Raw genomic sequence first — 20,863 nt, 5'->3', positions numbered from 1 at the left:
TTCTCCCTTCCTATAGGCAGAAACTCAAAGAGGAAGTACCTGTGCTATGGACTATTCCGCGCTGGTCTGGCCAATTGGAATTCCACAGTTCAAGATAGTTTTGATCACGCGGACTGGGACATGTTCCGGGTAGCCTCAGAGAATAATATCGACGTATACGCTGAATCGGTGAGTGAGTTTATAAGGAAGTGTGTAAGAGATGTTGTACCCACTGTGACTAAAACCCTAATCAGAAACCATGGATAGATGGTGGCATTCGTGCAAAACTGAAAGTGAGAACCACTGCATTTAACCCTGGCAAGATGACTGGTGATATGTCTGAACATAAACAATGTAGTTATTCCCTCCAAGGCAATCGAACAGGCACAATGCCACTACAGGGACAAGGTGGAGTCGGAACTCAACAGTTCAGACACGAGATGTATGTGGCAGGGTCTACAGACAATCACGGACAACAAAAGGAAAACCAGCCATGTCGCGGACACCGTCTTGCTTCCAGACCAACTAAACACCTTTGCCCGCTTTGAGGATAACACAGTGCCACCGACGCGGCCTGCTCCCAAGGACTGTGGGCTCTCCTTCTCCATGCCCGATATGAGTAAGACATTTAAACATTTTAATCCTCACAAGGCTGCCAGCCCAGACGGCATCCTTAGCCGCATCTTCAGAATGCTATTAATTGACTACAGTTAAGCGTTCAACACCATAGTGCCCTCAAAGCTCATCACTAAGCTAAGGGCCCTGGGACTTAACACCTCCCTCCGAAAATGGATCCTGGACTTCCTGATGGGCCGCCCCCAGGTGGTAAGGGTCGGTAACAACACATCCGCCACACTGATCCTCAACACGGGGGTCCCTCGGTTGTGTGCTCAGTCCCCTCCTGTACTCCCTGTTCACTCATGACTGCAAGGCACGACTCCAATACCATCATTAAGTTTGTTGATGACACAACAGTGGTAGGCCTGATCACGGACAATGACGAGACAGCCTATAGAGAGGAGGTCAGAGACCTGGCTGTGTGGTGCCAGGACAACAACCTCTCCCTCAACATGATCAAGAAAAAGATGATGATTGTGGTCTACAGGAAAAAGAGGAGCACGCCCCCATTCTCATCGACGGAGCAGGTTGAGAGCTTCAAGTTCCTTGGTGTCCACATCAACAACAAACTACCATGGTCCAAGCACACCAAGACAGCCGTGAAGAGTGCACGACAATACATATTCCCCCTCAGGAGACTGATAAGATTTGGCATGGGTCCTCAGATCCTCAAAAGGTTCTACAGCTGCACCATCGAGAGCATCCTGACTGGTTGCATCACTGCCTGGTATGGCAACTGCTCAACCTCCGAACGCAAGGCGCTACAGAGGGTAGTGCGTGTGGCCCAGTACATCACTGGGGCCAAGCTTCCTGCTATCCAGGACCTCGGTGTCAGAGGAAGTCTAGGTCCAAGAGGCTTCGAAACAGCATCTACACCCCCAAGTCAGAAGACTCCTGAACATCTAATCAAAGGGCTACCCAGACTATTTGCATTGCCCCCCCCCCCCCTACACTGATGCTACTCTCTGTTATCTGTGCATAGTCACTTGTACATATTACCTCAATTATCTTGACTAACCGTTGGCCCCACACATTGACTGTACCGGTACCCCCTGTATATAGCCTCCACATTGACTCTGTACCGGTACCCCCTGTATATAGCCTCCACATTGACTCAGTACCGGTACCCCCTGTATATAGCCTCCACATTGACTCTGTACCGGTACCCCCTGTATATAGTCTCCACATTGACTGTACTGGTACCCCCTGTATATAGACTTGCTATTGTTATTTTACTGCGCTCTTTAATTATTACTTTTTATTTCATTTTTTTAACACCTGTTGTATTTGGCGCATATGACAAATACAATTTGATTTGTGTCTAGCTGTGGATAAAAACACTGGTGGGCTAGCACTGCTAGCATTAGCCTGCTACATTTTCATGATGGCTAACAGCTACATAACAGGAATCCGGGACACAAATTTGCGGAATCAAATTAAATCAAATTTTATTTGTCTCATACACATGGTTAGCAGATGTTAATGTGAGTGTAGCGAAATGCGTGTGCTTCTAGTTCCGACAGCCTCCACATCCGTAGCAATACAAACTTTAGATATGATTTTAAAACAATTGAATCAAAACAACAGCCCGAGTGTAAACAGTATACTGTTGCTAAGCGTTGTCATAATGTGACCGGTGAAATTAAGATCTTAATGTTCTTTCTTCTAACGAATTGAACAAGTTTCCTGCAGGTATTTACTCAAACGCAGCTACAAATATTCAAATGTATTAAAACACTTCAAATAAATAGTTTCAACGGTATTGACAGTATTGAAAACCCACCTGTCTTTTTTCCAAATACCCCTGTATTCTGTATATATGGTATACTACCCAAGCCTAGTGTTAATGGTGTGTGTATATGTGGTGTGTCTCCTCAGGCCCAGATAGCCTTCCTGCAGGGAGAGAGGAAAGGACAGGAGAACCTGAAGAAGGATCTCGTCAGGAGGATTAAGATGCTGGAATATGCCCTCAAACAGGAGAGGTATGCACCCTGCATCTTACCACATTACACTGCCTTCTGACAGCGTACTGACAGCATCACATGACCCTGTGACCTTACACATTTAATTCACCACACTGATAATGACAGCCAAAGATGTCTCGACATCACGTCTTCAAATGACCATGAGACTTAACACAGCAGAAATCAGAGGGTCTACAATGCCCGGGGGATAAAGGGAGTCCCTGGTGTGATATGTCTGTATAGCCAGTACTGAGTCAATGTGCAGGGGTACGAGATAGAGGTAGATATGTACAATATAAGTAGGGATAAAGTTACTAGTTAACGGGATAGATGATAAACAGTAACAACAACGTATGTGATGAGTCAAGAGATTAGTGCAAAAAAGGTCAATGCATATATTCCAGGTAGCTATTGGTTAACTATTTAACCAACTTTTTAACAGTCTTCTAGCTTGAGGGTGGAAGCTGTTCAGGGTCCTGTTGGTTCCAGACTTGGTGTATCGGTACCGCTTGCCATGCGATAGCAGAGAGAACAGTCTATGACTTGGGTGGCTGGAGTCTTTGACAATTTTTAGGTTCTTCCTCTGACACCATACCAAGCGGTGAGGCAGCCAAACGAGCAGCTCTCAATGGTGCAGCTGTAGGACTTTTTGAGAATCTGAGGGCCTTTTTTTTTCACTGAGGATCTTGAAGCTCCTTGACCCACTCCACTACAGTCCCGTATAGGTGGATGGGGGTGTGGTCAGCCCTCTGTTTCCTGTGGTCCACGATCAGCTCCTTTGTCTTGCTGAGGGAGAGGTTGTTGTGCTGGCTCCACACTGACAGATCCTACCACCGTCGTGTCTCTAAGCTTAATGATGTCGTTGGAGTTGTGCGTGGCCACGTAGTCGTGGGTGAACAGGGAGTACAGGAGGGGACTCAGCACGCACCCCTGAGGGGTCCCTGTGTTGAGCATCATGTGTTGTTGAATAAATACAGGCAGCCTGCAGCAGATCTTTGCTGATGATGATGATGATGATGATGAATAAATACAGGCAGCCAGCAGCAGATCCTTAATGATGATGATGATGATGATGATGATGAATAAATACAGGCAGCCTGCAGCAGATCCTTAATGATGATGATGACTAAATACAGGCAGCCAGCAGCAGATCCTTAATGATGATGATGATGAATAAATACAGGCAGCCTGCTGCAGATCCTTAATGATGATAATGATGATAAATAAATACAGGCAGCCTGCTGCAGATCCTTAATGATGATGATGATGATGAATAAATACAGGCAGCCTGCAGCAGATCCTTGATGATGATGAATAAATACAGGCAGCCTGCTGCAGATCCTTAATGATGATAATGATGAAAAATAAATACAGGCAGCCTGCAGCAGATCCTTAATGATGATGATGATGATAAATAAATACAGGCAGCCTGCAGCAGATCCTTAATGATGATGACTAAATACAGGCAGCCAGCAGCAGATCCTTAATGATGATGATGATGATGATGATGATGATGATGAATAAATACAGGCAGCCTGCAGCAGATCCTTAATGATGATGATGATGATGACTAAATACAGGCAGCCAGCAGCAGATCCTTAATGATGATGATGATGATGATGACTAAATACAGGCAGCCAGCAGCAGATCCTTAATGATGATGATGATGAATAAATACAGGCACTCTGCAGCAGATCCTTAATGATGATGATGAATAAATACAGGCAGCCTGCTGCAGATCCTTAATGATGATAATGATGATAAATAAATACAGGCAGCCTGCTGCAGATCCTTAATGATGATGATGATGATGAATAAATACAGGCAGCCTGCAGCAGATCCTTGATGATGATAAATAAATACAGGCAGCCTGCTGCAGATCCTTGATGATGATGATGATGATGATGAATAAATACAGGCAGCCTGCAGCAGATCCTTAATGATGATGATGAATAAATACAGGCAGCCTGCTGCAGATCCTTAATGATGATGATGAATAAATACAGGCAGCCAGCAGCAGATCCTTAATGATGATGATGAATAAATACAGGCAGCCTGCTGCAGATCCTTAATGATGATAATGATGATAAATAAATACAGGCAGCCTGCTGCAGATCCTTAATGATGATGATGATGATGAATAAATACAGGCAGCCTGCAGCAGATTCTTAATGATGATGATGAATAAATACAGGCAGCCTGCTGCAGGTCCTTGATGATTATGATTATGATGAATAAATACAGGCAGCCTGCTGCAGATCCTTAATGATGATGATGATGATAAATAAATACAGGCAGCCTGCTGCAGATCCTTAATGATGATGATGATGATGAATAAATACAGGCAGCCTGCAGCAGATCCTTGATGATGATGATGAATAAATACAGGCAGCCTGCAGCAGATCCTTGATGATGATGATGAATAAATACAGGCAGCCTGCAGCAGATCCTTGATGATGATGATGATGAATAAATACAGGCAGCCTGCAGCAGATCCTTAATGATGATGATGAATAAATACAGGCAGCCTGCAACAGATCCTTAATGATGATGATGATGATGAATAAATACAGGCAGCCTGCAGCAGATCCTTGATGATGATGAATAAATACAGGCAGCCTGCTGCAGATCCTTAATGATGATAATGATGATAAATAAATACAGGCAGCCTGCTGCAGATCCTTAATGATGATGATGAATAAATACAGGCAGCCTACAGCAGTTCCTTGATGATGATGATGATGATGATGAATAAATACAGGCAGCCTGCAGCAGATCCTTGATGATGATGAATAAATACAGGCAGCCTGCAGCAGATCCTTGATGATGCTGAATAAATACAGGCAGCCTGCTGCAGATCCTTAATGATGATAATGATGATAAATAAATACAGGCAGCCTGCTGCAGATCCTTAATGATGATGATGAATAAATACAGGCAGCCTACAGCAGTTCCTTGATGATGATGATGATGATGATGATGATGAATAAATACAGGCAGCCTGCAGCAGATCCTTAATGATGATGAATAAATACAGGCAGCCTGCTGCAGATCCTTAATGATGATGATGATGATGAATAAATACAGGCAGCCTGCAGCAGATCCTTAATGATGATGAATAAATACAGGCAGCCTGCTGCAGATCCTTAATGATGATGATGATGAATAAATACAGGCAGCCTGCTGCAGATCCTTGATGATGATGAATAAATACAGGCAGCCTGTAGCAGATCCTTGATGATGATGATGAATAAATACAGGCAGCCTGCTGCAGATCCTTAATGATGATGATGATGAATAAATACAGGCAGCCTGCTGCAGATCCTTGATGATGATGAATAAATACAGGCAGCCTGCAGCAGATCCTTAATGATGATGATGAATAAATACAGGCAGCAGATCCTTCATGATGATGAATAAATACAGGCAGCCTGCTGCAGGTCCTAAATGATGATGATGATGATGATGATGAATAAATACAGACAGCCTGCAGCAGATCCTTAATGATGATGATGAATAAATACAGGGAGCCAGCTGCAGATCCTTAATGATGATGATGAATAAATACAGGCAGCCTGCAGCAGATCCTTAATGTTGATGATGATGATGAATAAATACAGGCAGCCTGCTGCAGATCCTTAAAGAGGATGATGAATAAATACAGGCAACCTGCAGCAGATCCTTAATGATGATGAATAAATACAGGCAGCCTGCAGCAGATCCTTAATGATGATGATGAATAAATACAGGCAGCCTGCTGCAGATCCTTAATGATGATGATGAATAAATACAGGCAGCCTGCTGCAGATCCTTAATGATGATGATGATGAATAAATACAGGCAGCCTGCTGCAGATCCTTGATGATGATGAAAATACAGGCGGTCTGATGCAGATCCTTGACGATGATGAATAAATACAGGCAGCCTGCTGCAGATCCTTAATGATGATGATGATGAATAAATACAGGCAGCCTGCTGCAGATCCTTGATGATGATGAAAATACAGGCGGCCTGATGCAGATCCTTGATGATGGTCAATAAATACAGGCAGCCTGCAGCAGATCCTTGATGATTATGAATAAATTCAGGCAGCCTGCAGCAGATCCTTAATGATGATGAATAAATTCAGGCAGCCAGCAGCAGATCCTTAATGATGATGAATAAATACAGGCAGCCAGCAGCAGATCCTTGATGATGATGATGAATAAATACAGGCAGCCTGCTGCAGATCCTTGATGATGATTAATAAATATAGGCAGCCTGCTGCAGATCCTTAATGACAATGAATAAATATAGGCAGCCTGCTGCAGATCCTTAATGATTATGATTAATACATACAGGCGGCCTGATGCAGATCCTTAATGATGATGATGAATAAATACAGGCAGCCTGCTGCAGATCCTTGATGATGATGAATAAATACAGGCAGCCTGCTGCAGATCCTTGATGATGATTAATAAATATAGGCAGCCTGCTGCAGATCCTTAATGACAATGAATAAATACAGGCAGCCTGCAGCAGATCCTTGATGATGATGAATAAATACATTACATTTACATTTAAGTCATTTGGCAGACGCTCTTATCCAGAGCGACTTACAAATTGGTGAATTCACCTTATGACATCCAGTGGAACAGCCACTTTACAATAGTGCATCTAAATCATTTAAGGGGGGGTGAGAAGGATTACTTTGTCCTATCCTAGGTATTCCTTAAAGAGGTGGGGTTTCAGGTGTCTCCGGAAGGTGGTGATTGACTCCGCTGTCCTGGCGTCGTGAGGGAGTTTGTTCCACCACTGCTGCAGATCCTTAATGATGATGATGAATAAATACAGGGATCCAGCTGCAGATCCTTAATGATGATGAATAAATTCAGGCAGCCTGCTGCAGATCCTTAATGATGATGAATAAATTCAGGCAGCCTGCAGCAGATCCTTAATGATGATGATGAATAAATACACGCAGCCTGCTGCAGATCCTTAATGATGATGAATAAATACAGGCAGCCTGCTGCAGATCCTTAATGATGATGAATAAATACACGCAGCCTGCTGCAGATCCTTAATGATGATGAATAAATACAGGCAGCCTGCAGCAGATCCTTAATGATGATGATGAATAAATTCAGGCAGCCTGCAGCAGATCCTTAATGATGATGATGAATACATACAGGGATCCAGCTGCAGATCCTTAATGATGATGAATAAATTCAGGCAGCCTGCAGCAGATCCTTGATGATGATGATGAATAAATATAGGCAGCCTGCTGCAGATCCTTAATGATGATGCATAAATACAGGCAGCCTGCAGCAGATCCTTGATGATGATAAATGTAAATGTAAATGATGAAAATACAGGCAGCCTGCTGCAGATCCTTGATGACGATGAATAAATACAGGCAACCTGCAGCAGATCCTTAATGATGATGATGAAAATACAGGCAGCCTGCTGCAGATCCTTGATGACGATGAATAAATACAGGCAGCCTGCAGCAGATCCTTGATGATTGTGATGAATAAATACAGGCAGACAGAAGCAGATCCTTAATGATGATGATGATGATGAATAAATACAGGCAGCCTGCAGCAGATCCTTAATGATGATGAATAAATACAGGCAGCCTGCTGCAGATCCTTGATGATGATGATGAAAATACAGGCAGCCTGCTGCAGATCCTTGATGATGATGATGAATAAATACAGGCAGCCTGCAGCAGATCCTTGATGATGATGAATAAATACAGGCAGCCTGCTGCAGATCCTTAATGATGATAATGATGATAAATAAATACAGGCAGCCTGCTGCAGATCCTTAATGATGATGATGAATAAATACAGGCAGCCTACAGCAGTTCCTTGATGATGATGATGATGATGAATAAATACAGGCAGCCTGCAGCAGATCCTTGATGATGATGAATAAATACAGGCAGCCTGCAGCAGATCCTTGATGATGCTGAATAAATACAGGCAGCCTGCTGCAGATCCTTAATGATGATAATGATGATAAATAAATACAGGCAGCCTGCTGCAGATCCTTAATGATGATGATGAATAAATACAGGCAGCCTACAGCAGTTCCTTGATGATGATGATGATGATGATGATGATGAATAAATACAGGCAGCCTGCAGCAGATCCTTAATGATGATGAATAAATACAGGCAGCCTGCTGCAGATCCTTAATGATGATGATGATGATGAATAAATACAGGCAGCCTGCAGCAGATCCTTAATGATGATGAATAAATACAGGCAGCCTGCTGCAGATCCTTAATGATGATGATGATGAATAAATACAGGCAGCCTGCTGCAGATCCTTGATGATGATGAATAAATACAGGCAGCCTGTAGCAGATCCTTGATGATGATGATGAATAAATACAGGCAGCCTGCTGCAGATCCTTAATGATGATGATGATGAATAAATACAGGCAGCCTGCTGCAGATCCTTGATGATGATGAATAAATACAGGCAGCCTGCAGCAGATCCTTAATGATGATGATGAATAAATACAGGCAGCAGATCCTTCATGATGATGAATAAATACAGGCAGCCTGCTGCAGGTCCTAAATGATGATGATGATGATGATGATGAATAAATACAGACAGCCTGCAGCAGATCCTTAATGATGATGATGAATAAATACAGGGAGCCAGCTGCAGATCCTTAATGATGATGATGAATAAATACAGGCAGCCTGCAGCAGATCCTTAATGTTGATGATGATGATGAATAAATACAGGCAGCCTGCTGCAGATCCTTAAAGAGGATGATGAATAAATACAGGCAACCTGCAGCAGATCCTTAATGATGATGAATAAATACAGGCAGCCTGCAGCAGATCCTTAATGATGATGATGAATAAATACAGGCAGCCTGCTGCAGATCCTTAATGATGATGATGAATAAATACAGGCAGCCTGCTGCAGATCCTTAATGATGATGATGATGAATAAATACAGGCAGCCTGCTGCAGATCCTTGATGATGATGAAAATACAGGCGGTCTGATGCAGATCCTTGACGATGATGAATAAATACAGGCAGCCTGCTGCAGATCCTTAATGATGATGATGATGAATAAATACAGGCAGCCTGCTGCAGATCCTTGATGATGATGAAAATACAGGCGGCCTGATGCAGATCCTTGATGATGGTCAATAAATACAGGCAGCCTGCAGCAGATCCTTGATGATTATGAATAAATTCAGGCAGCCTGCAGCAGATCCTTAATGATGATGAATAAATTCAGGCAGCCAGCAGCAGATCCTTAATGATGATGAATAAATACAGGCAGCCAGCAGCAGATCCTTGATGATGATGATGAATAAATACAGGCAGCCTGCTGCAGATCCTTGATGATGATTAATAAATATAGGCAGCCTGCTGCAGATCCTTAATGACAATGAATAAATATAGGCAGCCTGCTGCAGATCCTTAATGATTATGATTAATACATACAGGCGGCCTGATGCAGATCCTTAATGATGATGATGAATAAATACAGGCAGCCTGCTGCAGATCCTTGATGATGATGAATAAATACAGGCAGCCTGCTGCAGATCCTTGATGATGATTAATAAATATAGGCAGCCTGCTGCAGATCCTTAATGACAATGAATAAATACAGGCAGCCTGCAGCAGATCCTTGATGATGATGAATAAATACATTACATTTACATTTAAGTCATTTGGCAGACGCTCTTATCCAGAGCGACTTACAAATTGGTGAATTCACCTTATGACATCCAGTGGAACAGCCACTTTACAATAGTGCATCTAAATCATTTAAGGGGGGTGAGAAGGATTACTTTGTCCTATCCTAGGTATTCCTTAAAGAGGTGGGGTTTCAGGTGTCTCCGGAAGGTGGTGATTGACTCCGCTGTCCTGGCGTCGTGAGGGAGTTTGTTCCACCACTGCTGCAGATCCTTAATGATGATGATGAATAAATACAGGGATCCAGCTGCAGATCCTTAATGATGATGAATAAATTCAGGCAGCCTGCTGCAGATCCTTAATGATGATGAATAAATTCAGGCAGCCTGCAGCAGATCCTTAATGATGATGATGAATAAATACACGCAGCCTGCTGCAGATCCTTAATGATGATGAATAAATACAGGCAGCCTGCTGCAGATCCTTAATGATGATGAATAAATACACGCAGCCTGCTGCAGATCCTTAATGATGATGAATAAATACAGGCAGCCTGCAGCAGATCCTTAATGATGATGATGAATAAATTCAGGCAGCCTGCAGCAGATCCTTAATGATGATGATGAATACATACAGGGATCCAGCTGCAGATCCTTAATGATGATGAATAAATTCAGGCAGCCTGCAGCAGATCCTTGATGATGATGATGAATAAATATAGGCAGCCTGCTGCAGATCCTTAATGATGATGCATAAATACAGGCAGCCTGCAGCAGATCCTTGATGATGATAAATGTAAATGTAAATGATGAAAATACAGGCAGCCTGCTGCAGATCCTTGATGACGATGAATAAATACAGGCAACCTGCAGCAGATCCTTAATGATGATGATGAAAATACAGGCAGCCTGCTGCAGATCCTTGATGACGATGAATAAATACAGGCAGCCTGCAGCAGATCCTTGATGATTGTGATGAATAAATACAGGCAGACAGAAGCAGATCCTTAATGATGATGATGATGATGAATAAATACAGGCAGCCTGCAGCAGATCCTTAATGATGATGAATAAATACAGGCAGCCTGCTGCAGATCCTTGATGATGATGATGAAAATACAGGCAGCCTGCTGCAGATCCTTGATGATGATGATGAAAATACAGGCAGCCTGCTGCAGATCCTTGATGATGATGATGATGATGAATAAATACAGGGAGCCTGCAGCAGATCCTTAATGATGATGAAAATACAGGCAGCCTGCTGCAGATCTGTTATTCAATGTGTTTCTAATAGCAGTAAAGACTGTTATTCAATGTGTTTCTATTGGCTAATAGCAGTAAGGACTATCTGTTATTCAATGTGTTTCTAACAGCAGTAAGGACTGTTATTCAATGTGTTTCTATGGGCTAACAGCAGTAAGGACTGTTATTCAATGTGTTTCTAATAGCAGTAAGGACTGTTATTCAATGCGTTTCTATGGGTTAACAGCAGTAAGGACAAATACACATTTTCATCAATACATAGTTTTATGTATTTTAGTTTTATACTTCAAGGGGTGTTAACATTCCAAATGAAATATCTTAATGGTCCTTGGTGTGACCTTCTTCAAGCCATCCATCTAGTTTAGTAGAACCCTCTTCTGCCGACTTAGACAGGGCTTAGACTACTAGCACATTAACAGTAATGTTCTGGTTAGTTAACAGGAATGTTCTGGTTAGTTAACAGGAATGTTCTGGTTAGTTAACAGGAATGTTCTGGTTTAGTTAACAGGAATGTTCTGGTTAGTTAACAGGAATGTTCTGGTTAGTTAACAGGAATGTTCTGGTTAGTTAACAGGAATGTTCTGGTTAGTTAACAGGAATGTTCTGGTTAGTTAACAGGAATGTTCTGGCTAGTTAACAGGAATGTTCTGGTTAGTTAACAGTAATATTCTGGCTAGATAACAAGAATGTTCTGGTTAGTTATCAGGAATGTTCTGGTTAGTTAACAGGAATGTTCTGGTTAGTTAACAGGAATGTTCTGGTTAGTTAACAGGAATGTTCTGGCTAGTTAACAGGAATGTTCTGGTTAGTTAACAGGAATGTTCTGGCTAGTTAACAGGAATGTTCTGGTTAGTTAACAGGGATATTCTGGTTAGTTAACAGGAATGTTCTGGTTAGTTAACAGTAATATTCTGGCTAGATAACAAGAATGTTCTGGTTAGTTAACAGTAATATTCTGGCTAGATAACAAGAATGTTCTGGTTAGTTAACAGGAATGTTCTGGTTAGTTAACAGGAATGTTCTGGTTAGTTAACAGGAATGTTCTGGTTAGTTAACAGGAATGTTCTGGCTAGTTAACAGGAATGTTCTGGTTAGTTAACAGTAATATTCTGGCTAGATAACAAGAATGTTCTGGTTAGTTAACAGTAATATTCTGGCTAGTTAACAGGAATGTTCTGGTTAGTTAACAGGAATGTTCTGGTTAGTTAACAGGAATGTTCTGGTTAGTTAACAGGAATGTTCTGGTTAGTTAACAGGAATGTTCTGGTTAGTTAACAGGAATGTTCTGGCTAGTTAACAGGAATGTTCTGGCTAGTTAACAGGAATGTTCTGGCTAGTTAACAGGAATGTTCTGGTTAGTTAACGGGAATGTTCTGGTTAGTTAACGGGAATGCGCTGACTAGTTAACAGGAATGCTCTGGTTAGTTAACAGGGATGTTCTGGTTAGTTAACAGGGATGTTCTGGTTAGTTAACAGGAATGTTCTGGCTAGTTAACAGGAATGTTCTGGTTAGTTAACAGGAATGTTCTGGTTAGTTAACAGGAATGTTCTGGTTAGTTATCAGGAATGTTCTGGCTAGTTAACAGGAATGTTCTGGTTAGTTAACAGGAATGTTCTGGTTAGTTAACAGGAATGCGCTGACTAGTTAACAGGAACTGTGATCCCAAGTTATTATACTGATTGAAGTGCGGACAATGTTTCTCTGTCAATCTTAATCATCAGCATCTTTGAACAGTTGTTTCTGCTTTCTCTTCCAGGTCCAAGTACCACAAGTTAAAATATGGAACGGAGTTAAACCAAGGAGACGTGAAACCTCCCAGCTATGACTATGGTAGGACAACATGACCCTCTATCTATGGCGGTACTATAAATCCTAGAGAATGCAGCATTCACATACCTGAATCCTGTCTGGCTGTGTAGACTTTTACACATGTCTTATCCAATAGTTTCACCATGTATTTTCCTGATAACTATCATGTAACAGCACTCTCTCTGATGGTCTCCATGTTCTGATTCCCTCCTGTCTTTAGGGATGTGTCCTATTGGTCTCCATGTTCTGATTCCCTCCTGTCTTTAGGGGTGTGTCCTATTGGTCTCCATGTTCTGATTCCCTCCTGTCTTTAGGGGTGTGTCCTATTGGTCTCCATGTTCTGATTCCCTCCTGTCTTTAGGGGTGTGTCCTATTGGTCTCCATGTTTTGAATCCCTCCTGTCTTTAGGGATGTGTCCTATTGGTCTCCATGTTCTGATTCCCTCCTGTCTTTAGGGATGTGTCCTATTGGTCTCCATGTTCTGATTCCCTCCTGTCTTTAGGGGTGTGTCCTATTGGTCTCCATGTTCTGATTCCCTCCTGTCTTTAGGGGTGTGTCCTATTGGTCTCCATGTTCTGATTCCCTCCTGTCTTTAGGGGTGTGTCCTATTGGTCTCCATGTTCTGATTCCCTCCTGTCTTTAGGGGTGTGTCCTATTGGTCTCCATGTTCTGATTCCCTCCTGTCTTTCGGGGTGTGTCCTATTGGTCTCCATGTTCTGATTCCCTCCTGTCTTTAGGGATGTATCCTATTGGTCTCCATGTTCTGATTCCCTCCTGTCTTTAGGGGTGTGTCCTATTGGTCTCCATGTTCTGATTCCCTCCTGTCTTTAGGGATGTGTCCTATTGGTCTCCATGTTCTGATTCCCTCCTGTCTTTAGGGGTGTGTCCTATTGGTCTCCATGTTCTGATTCCCTCCTGTCTTTAGGGATGTGTCCTATTGGTCTCCATGTTTTGAATCCCTCCTGTCTTTAGGGGCGTGTCCTATTGGTCTCCATGTTCTGATTCCCTCCTGTCTTTAGGGGTGTGTCCTATTGGTCTCCATGTTCTGATTTCCTCCTGTCTTTAGGGGTGTGTCCAATTGGTCTCCATGTTCTGATTCACTCCTGTCTTTAGGGGTGTGTCCTATTGGTCTCCATGTTCTGATTCCCTCCTGTCTTTAGGGGTGTGTCCTATTGGTCTCCATGTTCTGATTCCCTCCTGTCTTTAGGGATGTGTCCTATTGGTCTCCATGTTCTGATTCCCTCCTGCCTTTAGGAATGTGTCCTATTGGTCTCCATGTTCTGATTCCCTCCTGTCTTTAGGGGTGTGTCCTATTGGTCTCCATGTTCTGATTCCCTCCTGTCTTTAGGGGTGTGTCCTATTGGTCTCCATGTTCTGATTCCCTCCTGTCTTTAGGGATGTGTCCTCATCATTCATCATCTTTATTCATAAGATACAGTTCTGTCTGTTCAAAGCATCAGCTCTCTGGAAGTGTTGAATAACCGGAGAGGTGTCGGGGGTGTGTGCGTCGGGGTGTGTGCGTCGGGGTGTGTGTGTCGGGGTGTGTGTGTCGGGGTGTGTGTGTGTCGGTGTGTGCGTGTTCATGTGCCTAAATTAGGCACGTCTCTCTCTTGTCCTCTCCCCTTTCTCCTAAATTACCAAGTAGGGATGCACCGATATGACATTTTTGGCCGATATCCGATATTTTCCTTGACAAAATTAAACCAATATCGATTTATAAAACAATGTTGCGGCCTGTTAAGCATTCTAGTATAGTTAACACACACACACACACACACACACACACACACACACACACACACACACACACACACACACACACACACACACACACACACACACACACACATGCAGCGGTCTAAGGCACTGCATCTCTGCAAAAGGCGTCACTAGAGTCCCTGGTTTGAAACCAGGCTGTATCACATCCGGCCGTGATTGGGAGTCCCATAGGGCGGCACACAATTGGCCCAGCGTCATTCGGGGGTAGGCCTTCATTGTAAATAAGAATTTGTTCTTAACTGACTTGTTACATAAAGGTCACTCACACCACACTGACCAAAGAGTTATTTTGTTGGCGTTTACGTATGTCCCCATTACCAGTAAAACATCATCACAACCTATTTCTTTCACTTACCTGCTGTGCTGTTTTGTTGTTCAGTCATTTCATTCTCAACCAGGATTTCATCATACATGTCAAACAGTGCAGTTTCAGCTCTGTCTGTCCGTGGTCTCTCTTCCTCTGTGCTTCACTGTCACTGTGTCCGTTTCCATCTTGTCTGTCTGTGGTCTCTCTTCCTCGGTGCTTCACTGTCACTGTGTCCGTTTCCATCTTGTCTGTCCGTGGTCTCTCTTCCTCGGTGCTTCACTGTCACTGTGTCTGTTTCCATCTTGTCCAGCCATGTCTGTCCGTGGTCTCTCTTCCTCGGTTCCCACTGTCACTGTGTCCGTTTCCTTATTGTCCAGCTGTGTATGTAACATTTCACGTAAACCCTGTTTCTGGTCTGCATCAAAGTAGCGGTCCTTGTACCTAGGATCGTGCATGGTGGCGACACAGTCAAGAGGCTCAGAGAGAATGCCTGTTAAAGAAGTAGCGGTCCTTAGCACTGCCGCTAACACCTTAACACTGCCGCTAACACCTTAACACTGCCGCTAACACCTAAACGCTGCCGCTAACACTTTAACACTGCCGCTAACGCCTTAGTGCTCCCGCTAACACCTTAACACAGCCGCTAACGCCTTAGTGCTACCGCTAACACCTTAACACAGCCGCTAACGCCTTAGTGCTACCGCTAACACCTTAGTGCTACCGCTAACACCTTAACGCTACCACTAACGCCTTAGTGCTACCGCTAACACCTTAACACTGCCGCTAACGCCTTAGTGCTCCCGCTAACACCTTAACACTGCCGCTAACGCCTTAGTGCTACCGCTAACACCTTAACACAGCCGCTAACGCCTTAGTGCTACCGCTAACACCTTAACACAGCCGCTAACGCCTTAGTGCTACCGCTAACACCTTAACACAGCCGCTAACGCCTTAGTGCTACCGCTAACACCTTAGTGCTACCGCTAACACCTTAACGCTACCACTAACGCCATAGTGCTACCGCTAACACCTTAACACTGCCGCTAACGCCTTAGTGCTACCGCTAACACCTTAACACAGCCGCTAACGCCTTAGTGCTACCGCTAACACCTTAGTGCTACCGATAACACCTTAACGCTACCGCTAACACCTTAGTGCTACCGCTAACACCTTAGTGCTGCCGCTAACACCTTAGTGCTGCCGCTAACACCTTAGTGCTGCCGCTAACACCTTAGCGCTGCCGCTAACACCTTAACGCTGCCGCTAACACCTTAACGCTGCCGCTAACACCTTAACGCTGCCGCTAACACCTTAACGCTGCCGCTAACACCGGCGCTAACACCTTAACACTGCCGCTAACGCCTTAGTGCTACCGCTAACACCTTAACACAGCCGCTAACGCCTTAGTGCTACCGCTAACACCTTAACACAGCCGCTAACGCCTTAGTGCTACCGCTAACACCTTAACACTGCCGCTAACGCCTTAGTGCTACCGCTAACACGTTAGTGCTGGGCCTTAATGGAAGTTCTCCTACATGGAGAAGTGTCTCTGGCATCTACTTGAATGTCTATACCCATGGAACGGCTCTAATGAACTCATGATCAGGAGCCATAGAGGAAACAGGCCTCTATGAATTAGACCACGATGTACACTGGAGTTGTGTTGTGGTTGATGTTTCTCTCACTGTGTGATGGTGTGGTTGATGTTTCTGTCACTGTGTTATGGTTGTGGTTGATGTTTCTCTCTCACTGTGTGATGTTGTGGTTGATGTTTCTCTCTCACTGTGTGATGTTGTGGTTGATGTTTCTCTCTCACTGTGTGATGTTGTGGTTGATGTTTCTCTCTCACTGTGTGATGTTGTGGTTGATGTTTCTCTCTCACTGTGTGATGTTGTGGTTGATGTTTCTCTCTCACTGTGTGATGGTGTGGTTGATGTTTCTGTCACTGTGTTATGGTTGTGGTTGATGTTTCTCTCACTGTGTGATGTGGTGGTTGATGTTTCTCTCACTGTGTGATGTGGTGGTTGATGTTTCTCCCACTGTGTGATGTTGTGGTTGATGTTTCTCTCTCACTGTGTGATGTGGTGGTTGATGTTTCTCTCACTGTGTGATGTGGTGGTTGATGTTTCTCCCACTGTGTGATGGTGTGGTTGATGTTTCTGTCACTGTGTGATGTTGATGTTTCTGTCACTGTGTGATGTTGATGTTTCTGTCACTGTGTGATGGTGTGTTGTGGTTAATGTTTATGTGATTGTTGCTCAGCATGTTTCTCTGTGTTTCTACAGACGAGGTGATTGAGAATGAGACTCCTGGGTCCTTGAACAACCAGTTGTCCTGGAAACAAGGCCGTCAGCTCCTCAGACAGTGAGTTACTATACCACTACCACTAACCCTGGAAACAAGGTCATCAGCTCCTCAGTGAGTTACTATACCACTACCACTAACCCTGGAAACAAGGTCATCAGCTCCTCAGTGAGTTACTATACCACTACCACTAACCCTGGAAACAAGGTCATCAGCTCCTCAGACAGTGAGTTACTATACCATACCACTAACCCTGGAAACAAGGTCATCAGCTCCTCAGTGAGTTACTATACCACTACCACTAACCCTGGAAACAAGGTCATCAGCTCCTCAGTGAGTTACTATACCACTACCACTAACCCTGGAAACAAGGTCATCAGCTCCTCAGTGAGTTACTATACCACTACCACTAACCCTGGAAACAAGGTCATCAGCTCCTCAGTGAGTTACTATACCACTACCACTAACCCTGGAAACAAGGTCATCAGCTCCTCAGTGAGTTACTATACCACTAACCACTAACCCTGGGAAACAAGGTCATCAGCTCCTCAGTGAGTTACTATACCACTACCACTAACCCTGGAAACAAGGTCATCAGCTCCTCAGTGAGTTACTATACCACTACCACTAACCCTGGAAACAAGGTCATCAGCTCCTGGAAACAGTGAGTTACTATACCACTACCACTAACCCTGGAAACAAGGTCATCAGCTCCTCAGTGAGTTACTATACCACTACCACTAACCCTGGAAACAAGGTCATCAGCTCCTCAGTGAGTTACTATACCACTACCACTAACCCTGGAAACAAGGTCATCAGCTCCTCAGTGAGTTACTATACCACTACCACTAACCCTGGAAACAAGGTCATCAGCTCCTCAGTGAGTTACTATACCACTACCACTAACCCTGGAAACAAGGTCATCAGCTCCTCAGTGAGTTACTATACCACTACCACTAACCCTGGAAACAAGGTCATCAGCTCCTCAGTGAGTTACTATACCACTACCACTAACCCTGGAAACAAGGTCATCAGCTCCTCAGACAGTGAGTTACTATACCACTACCACTAACCCTGGAAACAAGGTCATCAGCTCCTCAGTGAGTTACTATACCACTGAAACAAGGTCATCAGTTACTATACCATACCACTAACCCTGGAAACAAGGTCATCAGCTCCTCAGTGAGTTACTATACCACTACCACTAACCCTGGAAACAAGGTCATCAGCTCCTCAGTGAGTTACTATACCACTACCACTAACCCTGGAAACAAGGTCATCAGCTCCTCAGTGAGTTACTATACCACTACCACTAACCCTGGAAACAAGGTCATCAGCTCCTCAGTGAGTTACTATACCACTACCACTAACCCTGGAAACAAGGTCATCAGCTCCTCAGTGAGTTACTATACCACTACCACTAACCCTGGAAACAAGGTCATCAGCTCCTCCACTACCACTAACCCTGAAACAGTGAGTTACTATACCACTACCACTAACCCTGGAAACAAGGTCATCAGCTCCTCAGTGAGTTACTATACCACTACCACTAACCCTGGAAACAAGGTCATCAGCTCCTCAGACAGTGAGTTACTATACCACTACCACTAACCCTGGAAACAAGGTCATCAGCTCCTCAGTGAGTTACTATACCACTACCACTAACCCTGGAAACAAGGTCATCAGCTCCTCAGTGAGTTACTATACCACTACCACTAACCCTGGAAACAAGGTCATCAGCTCCTCAGTGAGTTACTATACCACTACCACTAACCCTGGAAACAAGGTCATCAGCTCCTCAGTGAGTTACTACCACTAACCCTGGAAACAAGGTCATCAGCCACTAACCCTACCACTAACCCTGGAAACAAGGTCATCAGCTCCTCAGTGAGTTACTATACCACTACCACTAACCCTGGAAACAAGGTCATCAGCTCCTCAGACAGTGAGTTACTATACCACTACCACTAACCCTGGAAACAAGGTCATCAGCTCCTCAGTGAGTTACTATACCACTACCACTAACCCTGGAAACAAGGTCATCAGCTCCTCAGTGAGTTACTATACCACTACCACTAACCCTGGAAACAAGGTCATCAGCTCCTCAGTGAGTTACTATACCACTACCACTAACCCTGGAAACAAGGTCATCAGCTCCTCAGTGAGTTACTATACCACTACCACTAACCCTGGAAACAAGGTCATCAGCTCCTCAGTGAGTTACTATACCACTACCACTAACCCTGGAAACAAGGTCATCAGCTCCTCAGTGAGTTACTATACCACACCACTAACCCTGGAAACAAGGTCATCAGCCCTCAGTGAGTTACTATACCACTACCACTAACCCTGGAAACAAGAAACAAGGTCATCAGCTCCTCAGACAGTGAGTTACTATACCACTACCACTAACCCTGGAAACAAGGTCATCAGCTCCTCAGTGAGTTACTATACCACTACCACTAACCCTGGAAACAAGGTCAAAGTGAGTTACATAGGAAACAAGGTCAAGGTCATCAGCTCCTCAGTGAGTTACTATACCACTACCACTAACCCTGGAAACAAGGTCATCAGCTCCTCAGACAGAGTTACTATACCACTACCACTAACCCTGGAAACAAGGTCATCAGCTCCTCAGTGAGTTACTATACCACTACCACTAACCCTGGAAACAAGGTCATCAGCTCCTCAGTGAGTTACTATACCACTACCACTAACCCTGGAAACAAGGTCATCAGCTCCTCAGTGAGTTACTATACCACTACCACTAACCCTGGAAACAAGGTCATCAGCTCCTCAGTGAGTTACTATACCACTACCACTAACCCTGGAAACAAGGTCATCAGCTCCTCAGTGAGTTACTATACCACTACCACTAACCCTGGAAACAAGGTCATCAGCTCCTCAGTGAGTTACTATACCACTACCACTAACCCTGGAAACAAGGTCATCAGCTCCTCAGTGAGTTACTATACCACTACCACTAACCCTGGAAACAAGGTCATCAGCTCCTCAGTGAGTTACTATACCACTACCACTAACCCTGGAAACAAGGTCATCAGCTCCTCAGTGAGTTACTATACCAGGAAACAAGGTCATCAGCTCCTCAGTGAGTTACTATACCACTACCACTAACCCTGGAAACAAGGTCATCAGCTCCTCAGTGAGTTACTATACCACTACC

General features: G+C 43.9%; 1 protein-coding gene across 1 annotated transcript in view; it reads left to right on the top strand.

The window, feature by feature from the left end:
- Positions 1 to 17,743, top strand: part of LOC135529396 (striatin-like) — a 33,508-nt gene extending 15,765 nt beyond the window's left edge. The window contains exons 2-4 of the mRNA XM_064958164.1: positions 2,476 to 2,579; positions 13,237 to 13,310; positions 17,661 to 17,743. Coding sequence (XP_064814236.1) covers positions 2,476 to 2,579; positions 13,237 to 13,310; positions 17,661 to 17,743 — 261 coding nt within the window. The remainder of the gene's footprint in view (positions 1 to 2,475; positions 2,580 to 13,236; positions 13,311 to 17,660) is intronic.
- Positions 17,744 to 20,863: the final 3,120 nt, after the last annotated feature.

Source organism: Oncorhynchus masou, unplaced genomic scaffold, assembly GCF_036934945.1.
Source record: "Oncorhynchus masou masou isolate Uvic2021 unplaced genomic scaffold, UVic_Omas_1.1 unplaced_scaffold_1159, whole genome shotgun sequence".
Taxonomy (NCBI): domain Eukaryota; kingdom Metazoa; phylum Chordata; class Actinopteri; order Salmoniformes; family Salmonidae; genus Oncorhynchus; species Oncorhynchus masou.
The sequence above is the reverse complement of the archived record's forward strand: the minus strand, read 5'-3'. Positions and strand labels throughout refer to the sequence as shown.